The sequence below is a fragment of the Hippoglossus hippoglossus genome, chromosome 14 (genome assembly GCF_009819705.1).
Source record: "Hippoglossus hippoglossus isolate fHipHip1 chromosome 14, fHipHip1.pri, whole genome shotgun sequence".
Lineage (NCBI taxonomy): Eukaryota > Metazoa > Chordata > Actinopteri > Pleuronectiformes > Pleuronectidae > Hippoglossus > Hippoglossus hippoglossus.
The window spans coordinates 11,104,262-11,123,800 of NC_047164.1; the positions used below are offsets into that span (position 1 = coordinate 11,104,262).

At 42.6% G+C, this 19,539-nt stretch overlaps 1 protein-coding gene across 5 annotated transcripts in view; it reads right to left on the bottom strand.

Annotated features, from left to right (window-relative positions):
• larp1 (La ribonucleoprotein 1, translational regulator) overlaps window positions 1-14,999 on the bottom strand; it is a 47,465-nt gene extending 32,466 nt beyond the window's left edge. For 2 of the 5 annotated variants that reach the window (XM_034605761.1, XM_034605763.1), the window contains exon 1: window positions 14,328-14,999. In XM_034605761.1, coding sequence (XP_034461652.1) covers window positions 14,328-14,712 — 385 coding nt within the window. In that variant the 5' untranslated portion in view covers window positions 14,713-14,999. The remainder of the gene's footprint in view (window positions 1-14,327) is intronic. The other 3 variants (XM_034605759.1, XM_034605762.1, XM_034605760.1) reach the window with 2 other exon arrangements.
• Window positions 15,000-19,539: the final 4,540 nt, after the last annotated feature.

The following is a 19,539-nucleotide window of genomic DNA, read 5'->3' on the forward strand; positions in this document are numbered from 1 at the left end:
ACCTAGTTTGTAGAACCAAATAATTTGCTTGGCTGCACTGTTGTGGCACTTTCTTGTGTGGCCTTATTAACCAACAACTTCTCAGATAAAAGCGCCTTAAACATTTGTACAGCATCTTATTGCCCTCATTGTGTGAATGTACAGCAGTATTTGGGCCATGTAAACACATTTCGTGCGACGACAAAAAAATCCTGATCTCAGCACAAGTTTCTCCTGTAGAAACGTCGACCGATGCAACAGCTTTGTGCTAAATCAAGTCATGGAATCAACATGAATTCCTTGAGTATTTATCCCCCGTTATCTGCTTAGTTTGAGCACAAGGTGTTAATAGTCTACTGAAGGTTTAAAAATTAATGCTGCTACCTACAGCACATGACAGAGCATGTTTTACAGGCAAGAACATATCCCAGGTAGCCAAGCTGTGGTGCAACCTTCAGATATTTGCCGCAAAGTAATTAAATACTACAACTCTCTCTCTAGAAACTGTGTCTATGTTTTAACATGTTCGGCCCAGACTTCTAATGGATGTGCTCTGAGTGATCGCATCTCTCAAGGTGTATCCTCAGTACATCTTGGATGCATTGACACCTGAACATAGATGTCCATCTGTGATTGTATCATCTCTTAATACCAGGGCTTAACAGGGATTCACTGGCCAGAAACAGTTAGTCTTACTGCTCTACTCATGTGAACTTAACAGTGACACTTTCTTTTAGGGATTTGATTCACTACTTTGGTCCTGACGGAAAGATACATACCTTTTTTTATGATTGAGATAAACATGAAACTCAGATCCCAAAATTTCAAGGTAAATGTGTGGAATTGATCCAAATTAGGATGTGACTGGTCTGCACCACACCGCAGTGGTATCCCAATTGTGTGACAGTTATGATGTTTGGTGGGTTAATCATTAGAATTCTTGACAGATCTTTTGAAACAGGAATGTGGGAATCTAACACACATCACCAGCAGCCATGAGCCAATCATTGGGCCTGACAAGTGTGTGCCTCCTTAAACTGTATGTGACTGATAATTTCATTTTGTGGTGCATCAGGCTGCAGCCAGTGGACAATCAACGGTTGTTCAATGACAAACAATGTTTTTCGAGCTCATGATCAGCTGAGCAATGCGCTATGATCCCTCCAATCCGAGCATGTAGGGCATCGCTCACGGTCGCTCACAGGGCTGCTCAGTGTTCGCTGCATATCAGATGATAGTTTAAGGTCAGACGAGCGCCTCCCAGGCCCGGGACGTCTGCCAAACTATAGGCTACTGTCCCCCAGCCAGTCACAGGCAGCACCACATTCAATCAAGACACATTTTTAAACATGTTTGGGGCTGTAAATGTGTTTTTCCTGAAGCAGTACAAGCAATGATTTTATTTTAATAATGCGTTAGGGTATAGCAGTTTTATTATTTAGTACTTTGGCACAGATTTTTGAAATGCCATGTTTTTTTAGAAAAACTGTAAAAGTCCTAGTATAATTTGCTACTATGCTAATAAATACAGTTGTGTAATTAAAAAGATGGGCAGGAACTCGGCATGCATTTTAACCACAGGAATCAACATCAATATTTGTTTTCTCGGACATAGAGTATTTCCTGCCAACCCAACCACAAAATACATGGGTGGGTGACTGGTCAAATCTAAATTTTCAAACTGTGGCTGTCGCAGGTTGCGTAGCTGATCTCCAACTAAATACATTTAACACATTTTCACAACCCTTAAGGTGCAACACAAGACGAGAATACTCCGAATCAACTTTTTGTCGTCAAAGTTGAACTAAAGATCTGTCATTTGTGGGATTTACAGCTTCAGTTATTTTTGCTCAAAACAGAGGTTGGAGTGTGACAGCAGGTCGAGAACTGTGTAACTTAACAGGTACGAGTGAAGGCAGCTGAGTGTTATCTGGGCGTTATGTGCTCAATTCTGCAAGAGCGACGATAAGAGCGTTATATTCTTCAAAACTCAAGGACAGGTCATGTGTGAGTGTGTGTGCATGTGTGTTACATGGACACATAACAGAACACAGAGGAGAAGGAATGAGTAAAGAAAGAGAAGGGGGCTAGAGAAGTACTGATAATTTGCATTAACAGATAGATTTTGTTTCATCAAACCATGTTCCCCTATTTTCCCCAGAGTCGAAGGAGAGAATAAGAACAAAATGAGTCAGAATCAAAGAAGACAGAGAAAACATTAATCCTTCTCACTTACAAAATAGTTTCCCCAAGAACCAAGAAAGATCTACATTTCAACTCAAAAGTAAAACACCATTCTTAAGTTTTTCAGCAGCTAGTTATGTTTAGTAAGTAGCAGTATTCAAGAGGCAACAATTGGTGGTCAACCTAGCTTCCTGAGACAGAACCCTACTGCAGCCACACATGGCGAGTAAATTATAAGATGAAAGTTAACAGGCAATTACAGATTGGAGAGATGCGTTTTGTATGGTACAGGGTAAGGGACAAAATTAAGACTATTGAGAAGTTGGCTACGGCTATATTCTTTATCCAAAGGTTGCCGAAGATCGTTGTGCAATTAGTGCTGTTCACGCACAAGCTGCGTTTACCAAGTATTTAAGATTCTCACCTCATTCACACCAACATTAGTAGGTATACACAGGTTTATATAAACACAGGTTAACTTGCTAAAAAATAGGCTTGTTTCCCCTCATTGTTAGGAGTTTGCCTCTGGGGGTTTTCTCCAAAAGCATCATGGTCGACATCATGAGCATACCGAAAACTAAGGTTCTCTCTCACCTCGATGTCTTGCAAAATTAGTTTGTTCAACCACGTGTCACGTTTCCATCACTGCCAATCAGATCCAGAGCAATACAAAAATCCATGTCTACTGCAGAGTCATTTGACCCGGGAATGAGTGCTGATTGGATCCATTCCCATTGCAGCGAAGCCAGATGTTAGTGGGTTATTTATCTAGTGGCAAACATGAAGCATATGTTTCAGATAACACAGTCAGGGTAGCACACCCACAAAGTTAGCTTGCAAGAAATATTAGTTTCGTTGAAATTTTTCTTTGAAAGTTATCTGAGACTCAGGCCTAACCAGGTTAGAAGCGAGGATAGAGACCACCAGCATATCAAGGATATACCCTCCACCAACTTTTCTTGTCTGAACTTTGTTCACTTCCCTTTGCAATAGTTCTGAGACCTAATGAGAAATATCACTTCTACTTCTGTATCTATTTTTGGCTGTGACTGGTCAGGGACTGCTTGCCTTGCTTGTCTTGCTGACCCGTCTTGTGGAGACTCCTCTCGCTTACGTCCATCGACACCCTCTCCTCCCTGTGACTTCCTCCAGTATTCACTCTCTCAAACAGTCTCTCTCTCTCCTGCTCCCGTGTTTAATCCCATCGTCTTTCTTCACAGCATTCTGGGTCAGTAGTCATAGCCAGAGGCAACCATTAACATTAGCTGCCACCAACCCCTTCCAGTTCCCATTAACATTACCTCTTCCTCTTAATACACTTAGTTCAATTCACTCTGCTGTGGAGGCTCCATATAAGATTATTTTACACATCTATCCATTTTTTTTAAACATTTATATCAAAATGAAACAACATCTAAAAGGGATACTGATGGATATTTTCTAGACTTGCATAAACCTAATTTAGTTAAATGCTCTGTCAGATATTGCCTTTCTTTCCAATAAATACTATCTCGGATATCTCCACCCCCCCCCCCAACACACAAAGTCCCATCTCATCTTCCCACAACTCACAACAGAGCTCACAGCTCAGGTGGAGTCCACATTCAATTTCCCATGGGTGTTACAGCACACAGCAGGGCAGATACCTGCTCCAAACCCCAAAGGGGTTTATCACTGTTGAAACCTTTAAATAAACCTTGTGCCACGTCGGCTCTGCAGGCTTAGATAAACACAGTGGTGGTGTTGGGAAACCGGCCCAGTCCTCCACCAGATGCTGGGACTTTTTTTTGGCTTTGTCGAGTGGGTTTTCTTCATACTCCCACATGTATTGTAAGTCAGACCGTACTCGAAAGATTTACTTATTTAGGCAAGTGTTGGATTCTGGGATTTCCCAGTGACTATAGTGGAAAAAGCAGCAGTCTGACAACTTCCTCACATGATGATTAACAAAATCCACAGAAGTCAGGGTCCAATTAAAACAACCCCTTATTATGAAAACATTTAAATTTCAAAACATTTTTTTAATTTCTCTTTCGATAAAAGGAATGATAAACATTGCCAGGACTTCTTTAAATGCTCAACATGGGACACACAAAGTTCCTTAAAAAGGCACTGAAGAGAGCTGAGAGGGGGAAATATGTCTAAATGAGGAGGTGCGATAATCATGTTGAAATCGCCGTATAAATGGTTTGACATTATCCCAATCAAAATCTCAAATAACTTCTGATGTGAAGGGTTGCTCTGCAGTTTTATTCACAAGCTGCTTGCTTCCTGACAGTCTCACATCCACAGCAGAGCAGAGCAGGGTGACGACAGAGGAGGGAAGCCTTTAAGATCCAAATATGGAGGAAACGACAGTCAGGGTGAACGCCACAGACCGCCTGCCTCCCTGCTCCACACATACACACGTCAAATATTCTCCCCGGCGTCACATGCTCAGCCTGGTGACATCACTTCTTGCAGAGTCAAAAGATCAGACAGCAGTGGGCTGGGAGGTTTTCTCCCCACGTCTGCTGAGCAACATATACAACACACACATGACAAGAATGCAAAACTAAGGTCATGCAACATGTGACCAAACCAAATATCAAATCTCTCTTAACATCACAGGCATTCATGCTGAACGCAAACTGTTTAACTCCAAATTCCTCCAAACTAAAAAATAATGACAACTGTGTGATGTCAATGACTCATGATTTTAACTTTAAATTTAAATAAGCACCTTCAAAAATCATTTCCCTGGGATATTAACTTGTGCCACATTTCATGTCTGTTCTGATGTTGCTCAGTAGGTTGGACATATTTGCCGCCGGCTGAGGTATTGCTGGCATAGTGCTGAATTCACAGGTGAGGTAAACAACACTGTTGACCTTGATGACATGCATCACAAACCACTTGACTACAGCTCTTCATCCAAACATGAAAACTACACTGCATTTCCTGTAGCTGCTACGTAATAAAAGCAGAACCACAGATATTAATTTAAAGATATACACATACACACGCACATACACCAGCACAGACATTCACATGATAAACCGGACAGTTTAGAGAAAGTCGAAGCTTGGTTTGACGGGGGTCACAGGTGGGTCAGGGTCAACATGGCTACCAAGCAGAACTTAGGACTGGGCCATATGATCAAAAATTATATCAAGTTCCAAAAAAAAAATCTGTTGATATGATATATAAAATAATTATCCCGATAAATGTCACTTTATTATTTATTTATTCTCCAGCCCTAGCGGTACTATAATAGTGGAAGTCAACAGAGAGGTTATTCTCAAAAAGCACAAGGGTGTTTTCTGACCTCATCAGAGGTCAAACATGTTCCAAATGTCCACACCCGAAGGCTGGGTGAAAAGCCAGTATCACATAGAGAGGGGAGCAGACGCATTAATCATTACATTCAGAGATAGGGGTGTACATTAGCAGACAGTTTCTCCTGCAAGACATTTACAGTGGTGCATTCAGTTGTACACAAGAAAAGTTAATGAAAAAAGAGCTAAAGAGAAAAGGTCAAACCCAGATTACTTTCTCACTGTGGCAAACTTGAACAACTACTGGACAACCAGTCCAACAACTAGAGTGTCGTGAAGAGGGTTTCTGAAGCGACTGGACAAACTGACGAAGCATACAGTACTGGCTGCTTTATCCGTGGCTGTGAGGCTCTAGCAGAGCCAAAAGGTTTGGCACAGCAAAGTGTGAGAGAAGCAAACTAATTCATAACCATAGAAAAATGTCTGCGGTTCACACTGCAGCTTTTTGTTGTTCCCACTCATTAAAAACATCTTCTTACCGGAACAGCAGGTTTGAAATTGCAATGACTTGTGTCTTACCTTGAAACTTAAACTCACTCAACTAAATCTTCCTCCCATATAAAAAAGGACGAGATAACCAACTAGTCAGAATTACTTGCAGAAACTGGACATTATGCAAATTAAATGTGACATATTTAATATGACCTGTCATGTGAATTGAGCGTTTGGCTATAGTCACATTTTTTAAATACCAGTGAGGGGACACATCCTTGATGCAAACAATCCACACCCTGAGCGAACGGCCGTGCTGCGGAGTCTGAGAGATGTGCCTCTATCGCCAAGTCCAGACACAACACTGACACAGATAAAGCAACTCGGACAGACAACTTAAGTAGAGGTCTAATTCGAAACAGCTGACAGTAGGTGTGTGTGTGTGTGTGTGTGTGTGTGTGTGTGTGTGTGTGTGGGAGTAGATTATGTAGAATAGACATTAGTCTGCCTCTTAGCGTAGAATTTCCTCTCCAGGATAATCTGCTCTGAGGTTCTGACCTGAGAGTGAATAGCTTCAGGTTTAGTTTTTTCTGACCAACAGTCAAAAACCTTCAAATATTCAATTCACAAAGATATGATACAATTCTACAAAACAAATATTTGAAGTTGTACAGCTCAGGAGTACGGAAAATTGAAAAAAAGAAAATCATGGCCATTTGATATTAACGTTATATACTCATGGAACATAAAAGTTACTTTCAGACATGCACTGAACACCGCAGCTTGTGAACACAAATGCCCGAGTGAGACTCTCCGCAAGTTCTGCGGACTTTCTCTGCCTGGGCTCCTAGTATAAAGTCTGTAGTAATCCAGTTGAAGTTGGATTCAACGCGAGCTAGTGGGGGGTTTATGACGCTTCTAACAAGTGACAGATGCAAAAATGAAAAAAAAAAAAAAAAAAAAACAAATGTATCCTGCTGAGAAATGCGGTGTCATACACGTCGCAGACCCAGACGATGATGTCTAGAGAGTTAATGGTGGTGTGGCGACAAGAAATTCACGTGATCTCCGCAGCGGAGTTAATACATCACTTCCTGTCTCTGTCTGCTGCACCCGACTGCTCCACCTCTCACCTGAATAATGCAGAGGATTTGTTGCTGTTGTGAATGCGCCTGTGCCACCTCCTGATGCGGTGTGCATGTGTAAACTACGTAGCCAATTCTTCTGATTATACCCGCAGGTCATGTTTGAAAACAGCTAAAGACATCCTCTCAGACTGGGCCCACCTCAACACAGTTAACACACGCCGAGCTGCAGCAGCGACGAGTGTCCTGCAACAGTAGAGCCACTCTACCCCTTCACACATCAGCACTCCCCTCCAGCTTCATGACCTTTGTCGAGGCCTGACGCCTCATAAAATTCTACAAACAGCATTGAGGGGATCTGGTGACAGAGGGTGGGGTTTTGTTCCTGCACAACAAAGAGGAAGAGATTCACAGGACAGGGACAAATGCAGGAGACAAGGAAGGTGTCGATGCTAATTTTGAAACAGCGACCCACTGGTTCTGTGAAGCGCTAATAAAGAAAAGACTGCATCAAGACTCCCAAGCTGCTTGAGAACACACACACACACACACCTTAGAGTACTTAGAATTCACAACTGTATTTAGAGCCGTCGCGCCGTAAGACAAATGGTAAGGAAATGCTAATGCATGGACCCAAACCTGCAATTATCCATCTGGCAAACCTGCTGGTCAATCCTTATTCCTTGAATAGTCTGCATTGTTCACAATTGAAAGTGAAGATGAACATGCACATCCAAGGACTGAGACATCCTGACACCTGTCAAGCTGAGGTTGGGGTCCCTTGGAGACCAAACCCAGTGTTTGACAGCCTTCGGAACATAGTGTCAATAAAGCCAGATATTATCAGTTCTACTCTTACAGTAAAGCAGAAATACATTTAAATAATGTATCCTGTAGGAAAAAGATATCTTTCTCACAGAGACTGTGTGCGAAGGCCAGAGGCCGATATATGTATCTCACATACTGCCGCACCATGGAGCTCACACATGGACAAACACACATACTTGATGACAATGGTGGAGAGAACTAAATGTTCAAAGGTGTGATTACACTTCACTTGTGATGATACTGACAATTCTAGTTGTTCAGCTAAGTTTTTGGCATGTACATTTTTAATCACCAAACTCATCATAGGGCTGTGCAATTAATCGAGTTTTGATCGTGATTTCGATTTTTGGGTCAAACGATCTCCAAACTAATATAATCGAGTTGAAACGATTTATTTGGCATTTTTCGTTGTACAGTAGGCCTAGAGATTTTCTGAAAGAGACGCAATTATTCTTATGTGAAAAATGCCATGAGGGTTAGATTAGTGATGATACTCAGCTCAGTGAACCAGATAACGCCGGGTTTACACCGGGCGCTGAAGCGCCGCTCTCAAGCGCGCAGCCGCCTGGCTGTTCACACCGGACCCGCATTTGTCCGCGCCGGTCAGCCCGCGATTCTCCGCTTGTTGTTGTATGTAACCCGTTCAATGTAGGGGTTCGGGGGTAAATGATGATGGTCCTCATAGCCATCCCCCACCCCTCTCTTTCTCTCTCTGTCTGTCTGCTTGTAGTGGGGGGGCAGATGGGGACATTTAATAATGAGGAAAATCGGGGAAAGTTCTCAGTTATAAAGGGTTTTTTTGGAGAGAAATACTGAATAAATACATCATGTTTTCAAACTCAAAAGTAATCATTTGAATAATTGTGATTTCAATATTGTCCAAAATAATCGTGATTATGATTTTTTTCCATAATCGAGCAGCCCTAACTCATCATATTTTTAATATAAGGAACCAAAAAAAATGCTCCCAGCATATTCAAGGAAAAAAGGCGACTGTGTGTTTATGCAAGACTGCTGATGGAAAACCAAAGGGGTAAAGTTGATCCATGTCCTAATTTCACCATATTTCAGCCTAAAACTATTTGGCCGTTTCTACTGTGAACGTCACAGCATCTTAGATCTCTGCCAAGCTTTTAAACTGGACCTGTTGGTCCATGTTTCTTCTCACCAGCACTTGCAGAAACACACCAGCACTGGCACTTTACAGCTGGAACATTTTTTTACAGTCAGTTTGCCACAACTGGTGCCACAGGCAGACAGGAAACTAACCCGCTGAGCCAAAATGGCTGCATTTTGCCAGCAGTAAAGCATTGTTAGAGTTCATTTTGTTTACAGGACAGTCTGATGACTTATGTCATGTTTTACCTAGTGAGGTCTCATTAGCACCTTAACTTCTGTTAAATGTTAAAGAAGTTGGGACAAAACTTTAAGTAGAGAAGGTCTGCTTATGTAAACACAGTGCTGCTCTTGTTTAATGGTGACCCCTCAGAGGAAGGCCCGGCCACACAACTGCTCACATTCATCACTTATCCACCATTTACTTCCTCGGGGGCCAAAACACATTTATGAATCATGACTTCAAGCTGTTCTCAGAAACACTGAGCCCACCATTCAAATTCAGTATCATACACATTTAAAACCCACTGAGAAGTTTAACTGAGCCCCAATTAAGACACATGACCGAGAAAGTCGTACGAACTTGAGGCTGTGACTGCATCATTTGTATTTGCCTCTCTGTCCGTAGTTGTTTGACTGCTCCACTTAGCTTTTGGTGTCATTTCTGCGACAACTTCAATATTCAGGAAGACATACACAACACCGTACTGTAGATCCGGGGACCGAAAAATGAGTCTCAATGAAGCCTAACAGTGGTCGCCCATTTTCAGAACAACTTCGGGTTCGAAAAGTAAATTTACCATTCATTTTCTTTATTGACATTTTAAAAATCTTGATTGAAAAAGTTTTCAGCCTGGAACCAGCTACGCAATGAATTGTGACCATAAAACATTTGATTCGGAGCAAAAAAAAATTACAGATAAAAAAAGGCAAAAGACCGATTAAGATAATTATTTTAAGAGTGAGGAAACTACGCATCCCATAAACCCTTCTGAATGATGGTTACAATATTATGGCTGGAAAACTGAGCCAGTAGCGATGCTGTCAATGCCAAACATGTACATGAAGAAAAACCGAAAGTGAGAAGTCACACGTTCTCTTATCAAAACACTAAACCATCAATGACCTCTGTAACCAGTGGGTACAGTTGACCCCCTCTCTCACCCCATTTTCCCAGTCAAAGTTCAATCAGACTGCCCTTTGCATGAAGTAACAAAAGGCAGAGTCAACTCAAGACCAGAAGCTAAAGCACCCTTTCCCACAAAATCTGGTGGAAACGCACATTAAAGTTGCCCTGTGGGGTCTCTCATCACTGTGGAGTAATGTTTTTAGAAAGCAGACCATGCATGCACAGGAGGATGCAGGCAACAATGCACATTCCAAATGTCCATAACAGTAACTTAACTATTCTCCAACCACAACAGCAAAGAGGCATACTGCTACCAAGCAGGCATGGATGTAAACGCTGCATAAGAAAATCAAACAAACGAGGAAGCAAATCCATTTAGCATGTTTTTTAAGCCTTGAGGATTCGTGCATAATAAGTGGCTGGGTGAGAAACGCCGAATGTAAACAGAACTTCTGTTTGTTCATATGAAAACTCCACAGGGCACCTTTAAGTATGTGACCAAGACGTTTTACAGACGAGCCAGAGGAAAACTGTCGTAGGATGCTGGCGTGTCAGAGCTGTTTTTTAGTAACAGCATGAAAAACAAATACACAAACTCTGGACACTAGTCACTAGGGCTGTAACGATACTCGAAATGATTGCTAACTATTGACATGCTAGTTACTGTGTCCTTTCGATTATCTGCCCAATCACTAACAATAAACCCAGACAGTTATTAAAATGTGCTGCCTATTGTGAATCCACTTTAGATCTGAAATGAAAGAAACAATTGTTGAGCTGATTGACGCTGATGACAGAAAAATCATCATCTACTGTTTTGATATTCCATTAAACACAGTTCTAAAAACTAAGTTACAGATGAAATAGAGAACATTCTCTGGTTCCAGCTTTTCACATGCCAAGATCTGCTGCTTTTCTTCATCCAGTTATTGTAGAAAATCTTTGGGATGTGGATTTTTGGTTTTAAAAAACAAAAAGAGACATTAGAAGAAAACTCGGTCTCTGATAAATACTTCACTGGCCCGAAGGAAATTGGGATTTATCACCATGTTTACAGATTGGTAATTACTTAAAGAACAATAAGGGCCAGACAAACTGATTACTTCCTACTCTTTGCAGAAATTGAGGTCCCATATTGCGATACTATCCCACTGTGATCCTAAAACAAGCTGCCTGGACTGTGGAAATACTTTTTCCTTCTTTCAACTGTTGTTTTTTTTAATCCAGGGCAGGAGTCCGGGATCTTGTTCAAGGACAAGCTGGGTACACAATACTGATTAGAGAGCAGCCTACCTGACAAAAAGAAAACTTTTTAAATTTTTGCTGGAGAGCTTGAATCTTTCCATCTAAAAATAAATGTCGCTAGACTGAGTTTTACAGAAAATGCTCTGATCTCTTTAGGAAATAACTTTAAAACCCTGATAACATTTGAGTGTCGCTACACCTCAGTCTACACTCACTACAGTATCAAGCAGTTTTTCTGAGCTGTATCAATTAGTCAATATTAGCTTAAGTAATCAATATAGAATTAATCATCAATTGTGTTGATAATTAAATAATGGTTTAAGGTAATTATCAAGAAGAATAATGTGTCTTTAATTTCAGCTTCAGGAGGTTATGTTTTTGTTCTTTTTCATTTGTGATTACTAAATAAAGAGTGTTCCTTGAACCAAGCTACTTGGGATTTAGAAAATGGCGATGGGGGGTTTTCAGACATGTGACAGTATGTTGAATGACTCAAGTAACTATAAAAAGGTAAACCGACATGAAAAAGGATCAATTTCAGATGTAATGTTCACATTTCTCCAAAATCATTGGCTGAACCATGAACAATAGAGAGGCTGTTTGCTCTTAACCAGTGGTTCCATATAAAGGGGGTAATGATCCACCATGTACAAAACAAAAAAACTTTGAGGTTCAAGGTTATGTTTCATTTTAAACTTGCAATTGTGATATTTTTTCCTAGTACAGCTGTCAAACAATCTCTGATGAGTACCACACTTCTTTGATTGATCATGATCATGTTAACCTGTTGTTAACATGACTTTGTATTAAATAATCACGAGGGGGTAAATGTAGCCGCTGCTCTAAACACATGATCAACAATCAGCCTATAAGTTGCATTTGAACCATTTTTGGTCTTTGAATTGAAACACTGGAGCCTTGGTTATCTCAACCTCTGGCTCCCAGCCAGGCTTGCTTTGCTGATGTGACAGCTTTTGGACCACATCCACCCAGACTGGTCCGGATTCAGGGTACAGGCTGTTCCCTGAAGTCCACACAGCACAGTCAACAAACCCGCCTGCAAACAAAAAGGCAGCACAAACCGCTGACAAGCTGCAGAACCTGACAATGTCCGGGACATGAAAAAAACACACATGGCTCAGGAGACGTGAAACCACCATGCACCGACAGAGCAGCAGGAGGAGAGCGGCTCCACGTGCATCACCAATAATCATTCCTAATAATCGATCAATGAGCCCTTGATTTAAAACACCTCCCTCGATGTGCATTTTAATTACAAATCATAACCATCTACAACGTTTCCGCTGGGATCAGTGAGATCATGCAGAAGCCATGATGACGCTGCCTGCTAGCTCCCCATGCTAACGTTAGCTAGCATGGATTGGACAAGGGAGGCAGGGGCCCGGTTTGTTCTGCCGACGTCCACACGACGTGACAACCGTGTTATTACCCACGAAACAATCGGACTGGCCCACAAACAACAACCCACAGCGACGATCCGCTCTATGTGTTAACGCGGATGCGGCGCACACGATGCTAACAAGCTAACAGCGGCCATGCCTTTCACCAGGGGAACACGTGGAGTGAACACGTGACGCCCCACAACAAACCAGCTCGTTTTCGTTAAAAGAGATTTAACAATGTGATGTTTTAATGATCGGTGGCGTTGCGGTGTCTGGAATCGATGCTGGGAAGACGTACAGGGGGCGGTGTGCGTTTTAAACAGGGTGGGTGGAGGTGGGATGTAGCAGCGTGGAAGCTAAGCTAACATCTCTCTCTCTGTGTGTGTGTGTGTGTGTATGTGTGCGAAGGGCTGGACGACACACTAGGCCAGAGAAGTGTGTGCGTGCGCTATTGTTAGCTGGCTTAGCCGCTACACACACACACACAACTAACCAAGATCGTGTGTTTACAGCTAATTGATGCATTAAGGTGGTTGTCTCATTAGCGTGTTTCGAAACCTGCCCTGAAAACAAACGTGTTAGCAACAGTAAAGACCAGTTTAAACATTGGGTAACACAGGGAGTGTGCGCGAGGTCAGGTCTGACTGGCTGGGTGGCTGAGGAGGGGGGTGGGGGTGATAGGAGACAAGCTAAACATGGGGACTGTTTTCAAGCCAGATGTCCCGTTGTCTCCCACTTTGCAAAGTTTAAAGACACTGCAGGAGGGATGCACGGCAGGGAGACATTTCAAGAAGCAGAGGAATGCAACCAGTGACCACAATGAAAACCATCATCGGGTGTGATGACACGAGTGCAGCATCTTCACACAGCACATGTCCATATTTGTGCAGGACAATTCCTTACTTCCTCCTGAGAGTCTCAAACAGAGCAGAAGTGGCAGTTAATATCAGTTAATATCAGTTATCTTGTTATTTAACCCCCAGTTTACAGCATAGAGCCAACAAACGGGTCATTTAGATTTTATAAAAAGCTCTGTGGAGCATTGTAAGTGTTTTTAAGGGTGTGATCCCTTGTGACACCAGCCACCCTGGAATTCAGTAAAAAGGCTTTCTGCTTCTGAATGCATTCAGCTTCTCTGGTGGGATGTAGTGCAGCTACTTAACCATTGCACTACAGCACGTCCATAGTGGTGCAGGACATTTCCTCACTTGCAACAAAGGGTCTCAAACAACCCAGAGGGGTTTAACTTTAAGATATAACGAGTCATGTGAGTTATGTGGAGGATTTTAAAGTGCTTTTTAAAAAGGGTGTGATCCCCTGTGCAACCAGCCACCCGTGGGTCCACACCGCCACCCTGAACTTCAGGAATAGCCTTCGCCAAAAGGAGGTGGAGGAAGAGTGGGGGGTGCATGCACTCCAAATAGAACCAGCTTACAGGGAGCACAGACAGGGATTGTTTACGCACCCCCTTACCTCTAATTTCCCTACATTAAATACTATGTGATCCTCTTCCCCACCGTGACAGCCGCCCGGATGACCACACCTGGACGCACAGACACCGACACAACACTGACAGCCAAGAAATCAACATGTAGGGGAGGGTACGCACCGTGGTGTGCTTGTCCATTCACGCTGACCACGGTCACCGCGTTCATTTTCCTAGTCCACGGGTTCACCTTGGGCGGGGGAGCTTCAGTAAACTCCTTCCTGCTGCCTGTTACCCCCTCCTCGGTCTGCTTGTCCTCGCTGTCACAGCCCCCCTTGTCCTCCTCCGTCGCCTGTTTGGAGGTCTGCTCCTCCGCGCCGGGGGACCCTCCCTGGCCGGGGCCGCCGCCGCCGGAGCTGCTCCCCTGGTCGTCGACACCCGTCTGCCGCTTGGCCCCGTCGCCCCGTCCGCCCTCCTCTTCCTCGGGCTCACCTCGGGCCACTTTCCCGTGCTCCTCGGCTTGGGCGAGCGGATTGCCAGGCAGGAGAGCCTCCACCTGAGTGGCCATTTCCCACCACCGTCTTTCTTCCCCCCTCAGGATTACCAGTCCTCCTCCCCCCCGGCCCGAAATTCGCCTTCAATTTCGGGGAACGTGAAGTTGCTCGGCGGTGAGTGCCGCTCCTCTGTCGCTCCTACGCCGCAGAGCTTCAGCCTAAGACGCGGGGCAGTCGGCGCTGCGCTGAAACATGTAGAAAAAGAGAGAAACGTGTCCGAGGGCCTCAGGATTACAACCTTATCTCCAGCACCAGCAGCAACATGGATGATCCCCACCACGCGATACTAGGGTGCGCGCACGTACAGTGTAGAGGGGGCGTAGCCACGTAAAGCCGGGAGCGCGCTTTTGGGCCAGATCGAGATGCTGCGTTCAAGTGCTGCCTGATCATAAATCCTCTCAAGCTCAAAGTGCCACTTTGATGAACACACTCAAGTGCTTTCAGTTACCAAATATATCCAGATGTAATTTTTAAATTAGCTGTTTAATCTGGTTTGATATAGTGTTGAAAAATAATTTACTAATCCAACAAATCCAGTTTTCTACTGAAGCAGAAGTAAACAAGGACCTTACCTCCACCAAGGCCCAACAGTCCCCTCATGAAGCCACATTTTAATTCACTAGATCCAGATTTTCCTTTGGATTGGCACCAACTTCCACACACTCATAAATATCAGTCCCTTAAATGTGCCTGTGAGTTTTCATCAATATCCTTTGGTTATTATCTGAGAAAAATGATTTCTTCCCGGGGTAATTTGATGGAAATCTTTCTTTGGAGTGTGTTTTGTGTAATCCTGAAAAATAACAAACAATTCAATTAAATCTTATTTGTATAGTGTCAAATCTAAATAAACATTATCTCAAGGCACTTTACATTGAAGGTCAAGACTTATAGAGAAACCCAACAGTTCCAACAATGAGCAGCACTTTGGTGACTGTGGAGAGAAAAAAACTCCCCTAATTAACTGGAAGAGACCTCAAGCAGAACCAGACTCAATGTGGGCGGCCATCTGCCTCGACCAAACCAAGAGATTAAAAACAATAACCTCCTTGGTAATGACATAATGCTCACTATCCATTTTTTAATGGAAATATTTTTCTCATTTTGTCCAGCTATATATCTACACGGCCACCCCTTCTTGCATAGAATTCCACTAAAGTACAATAAATTGACTAAAGTAGAGTATCAGTGTAGCTTCAACTTCCATTGTCCTCCACATATCAAATTCGAAAGGAATTTGAAATTGATCAAAACAATTTTGTTGATTAAAAACACAGTATGTGCAGGCTAACGTTAGCTAGAAACGAGGGTTATTGCATTTCCTTGAGTTTTTCCTTTTTTTCTGATCATCGTGAACGCCTCACGGAACCCTCGATGACGTCGGTCTCGCCCTCTGAACGCATCAAATCACGTTAACTCGTTAAATGTCTGTCACAGAACATAATGTTTCACTGTAATTACTCTACAACTAAACACGATGCAGCCCATGTCCCATTAATTCATCCATCAGCTGCACATTCGACGTTACGCTGCTTTCTAACTTGCGTAAAAGACGGTAGTAACATTTACGTAAAGCGCGATTCACCGTCGCCTTACTCCACACACGTGTCCACACCGGAGCTGCACGTGTGCGCTCACGCTCCGAGCCCAGTTTTCCTTTTAAATGTTAAACATTAATTTCTTAAAGTTCCACAGCTTCCCCACAACACACGCAGGAGTTGTAAGAGTGTGTGTGTCCGTGTTGTGTGCTCGTCATCGGTGTGTGATCCGGTGGGTTGTGTCTCTGCAGGCACATCCAACGTGTGGCTCAACAAGCTTTTTTTAGTTTTTGAGGTTGATTATATAATAGACATAGGAGTTCACGTCGGATTTGTCCCATTTGCTACTGTGTGTGTGTGTGTGTGTGTTATTTCAGAGTGAGGAGTTCTGTCTCATAGTCGAATAGGAAAAAATGGCTTCACATGAATTAACTGTTCCTCCAGCTACTACTGCTTTTTGTGTTCTTAAAACAAACTTCAGTTTTCTTCACACAGACCCGGGAAGACGTGTTACAAGAACTCAGCTCAGCCTGGTTTAGTAACATTCACCGGTTTACGTAGAATTATTTGATCAGATAAGACGTGGGAGAAGTTTTCAAATTCTTAGATTGCAACCCAGAACAAAACCAGTGGAGAGTTGTTACTGGGAATCCAAAGTTTAAAGAGCACTGAACTGAAATTATACTTGTGAAAAAGAGAAACATAAATAGGTTTATGATTTATGATCCTATGATTTATGATTTGGTTTGTGCCAAATTATCATACAAGTTTGGTGATGACAGAAGTTTTCAGATTCTTGATTCTTGGAGTCGTTAAGAGAGTAAAAACCTGCATTGAAATTTTACTTGTGTAAGGGAAACATTCATCAGTACATGCATATTATATTACATCAGTGGTTATAAATATCCCCTGTGTGTTTGTGTTTGTGTGTGTGTGTGTGTGCTCGTTTTGTTACCCCTATAAGACATTTTCCAGTGTAAACACTGACCTTATCAGGACCAGTAGACCTCATGGGACCAAAGCCTGGTCCTAATGAGGTGAAATGTTATTTCTGAGGTCCTAGTTAAGGTTAGTGGTAAGATGAGAATTGTGATTAGGTTAAGGTTAGGCTGTCCACAATGAATGGAAGTCAATGCAAAGTCTTGATAAGGATAGCTGTGCAAACCTGTGAGTGTGTCAAAACCTTTAATTCCTCTTTAATTCAGATAAAATCATGGAGATCGTGTTTGTACATGCACAGTAATTTCCTACTTTTTCCTCATTGGACTTGGCAGGTGCTGATTGGACGATTGTTTGATTATTTGAAGAGCTGATTTGGCCTCAGGGCGGCTAGTCACAACTATCTCAGGCGCTATAAGGCCTCGGTGTACTTCAAACAAAGTCGTTCATGAAGGTTTTATGTGCCCACTGGGCTTAAGGCAGAGGTGGTATAGCCTGTTCTGAATGGTGGAGCAGTTGTCGACGAGTTAGACGTTATGGATCCTACAAATTGAGACAAGAGCAATCTCACATCCTCCACACTTTCAGAGCCTGTATTCAGATGCTTTATACAAAAACCACAATGTCATAATTCAAATGACGTACCTATGAACTGGCAGTGGCCCCGAAAAAACTGTTTTCTGTTAGTATGAATGGATCAACATGATCCAGGCTCTGTTCCTGACCCAGGTTAAACCAACACAATACGGTGATGCTATGAAAGAATAACACCAGTTAATGCACATACTACAAACTGCAGATTCCAACACAGAGTCTCCATAAGCAGAGTATTACTGAACATCAAGACAGAGCAGCAGAGCAAAGCCACAACTCTGGGGGAGTTTTAAAGGGATAGTCCATCCAAAAATGAAAATTCACTCATTTCTTACTCACCACTATGCTGATGGAGGGGTGGGTGAAGTGTTTGAGTCAACAAACACTTGTGTGCCTGCAAACGTGAACGTGGCTCCAGAGGAGGATATCAGAGGACATTTGGGCTGGAGCAGTATGGAGGCATTTTATGTTTGTTTGTGTGTGAAACTGATTTAGGAACAGTGTTAAGGCATTATTTTTCTCAGATTGTTAAGTAAGTTCAATATCAAGTGTAAAACTAACTTTAATGTCATATAAACACACATTTTAAACTTGTATCTGTATGAAAAATGTCAGAAATATACTGGAAGTGTTAAAAGGTTCTGCACAGGAACTTCCACTGCTGCAGACGGCTGGCAGGATTCCTCGTGGCTTTATGACTAAAGCCTTGAATATGCCATTCGTAGATGCCGATCAGGACACGTGTGTATTTTCTTACAGCGTGTTGTAAATGGCTGCATTATTGTAAAAGGTGCAGCGTGCAGTTGACAGTGTTTGCATGACGGAAATGTCAGGGGAGGGGCAGCAGAAAATGCTGGAGAGAGGCTACAGCAAGTAAAGGAAAAAAAAAAAGTACCATTGAAGATTTTTTAAACTTAAAATCCATTGGTGCAAAGCTTTCTACCAAACCTGTTCTACTCTGATGGTTGGTGCTGATTCATTAATCCCATAAGAAATAAAGCCCCCCCCTCATCCATAACAACACTGTTACTGTAAAAAGATTTTTACTATAAATGAGTACGTATGTCTGACATCCTATTATTAAAGTCATCCAGTAGCCTTATCGTCAGAGAAACCCTTTAATTCATTTCTAATGTTAAAGAAACTCCAGACCTATATTTTCATTTTAGTTCAGTTTTAACTTCTAAGGTAGGTATATATCATTTTGAGTCAATGTACTACTTGAAAAATTCAGTGCAGCACAGTACAAACCACGAGTTGCTTCCTACTGTAGAAGCAGCGGCCCCCACCCACCCACCCACCACCTAAACCCCACAGATAACGACCATAATCCACTGACTGAGTGGGGTGTGGTGGACAAGACCGGACTGGCCACTCTCCCCTTGCTGCTGTAAAGCCTCCGGCTGTTACTCACATTCTAGTCACGTGACTGTTAAACATTCAGTCCTCCAGGTGAGAAATGCAAATAGTCAAGTGTCATAATCCTGCCTAAACACATGTTTTACAAAAAGTGTTCAGGTGTGGAAAAAACATTTGAAAAAAATTACTTCCTTGTGGTTTTATGCCTCCGCCGACCAGTAAAACTGCAGAAGATAACGTCACAATCTCCTGAGCCATTTTTCGTAAGAAAAGTGTTATTGCAGAACATTATGATTTCACAGTGACCTTTGGGATATAAAAGGTCATCACTTTCTCTTTCTCTCACTACAATGGTCACAGTGAACTTGACCTTTGACCATGACATTTTTTCTCACGGCTTCCCTGAGATAT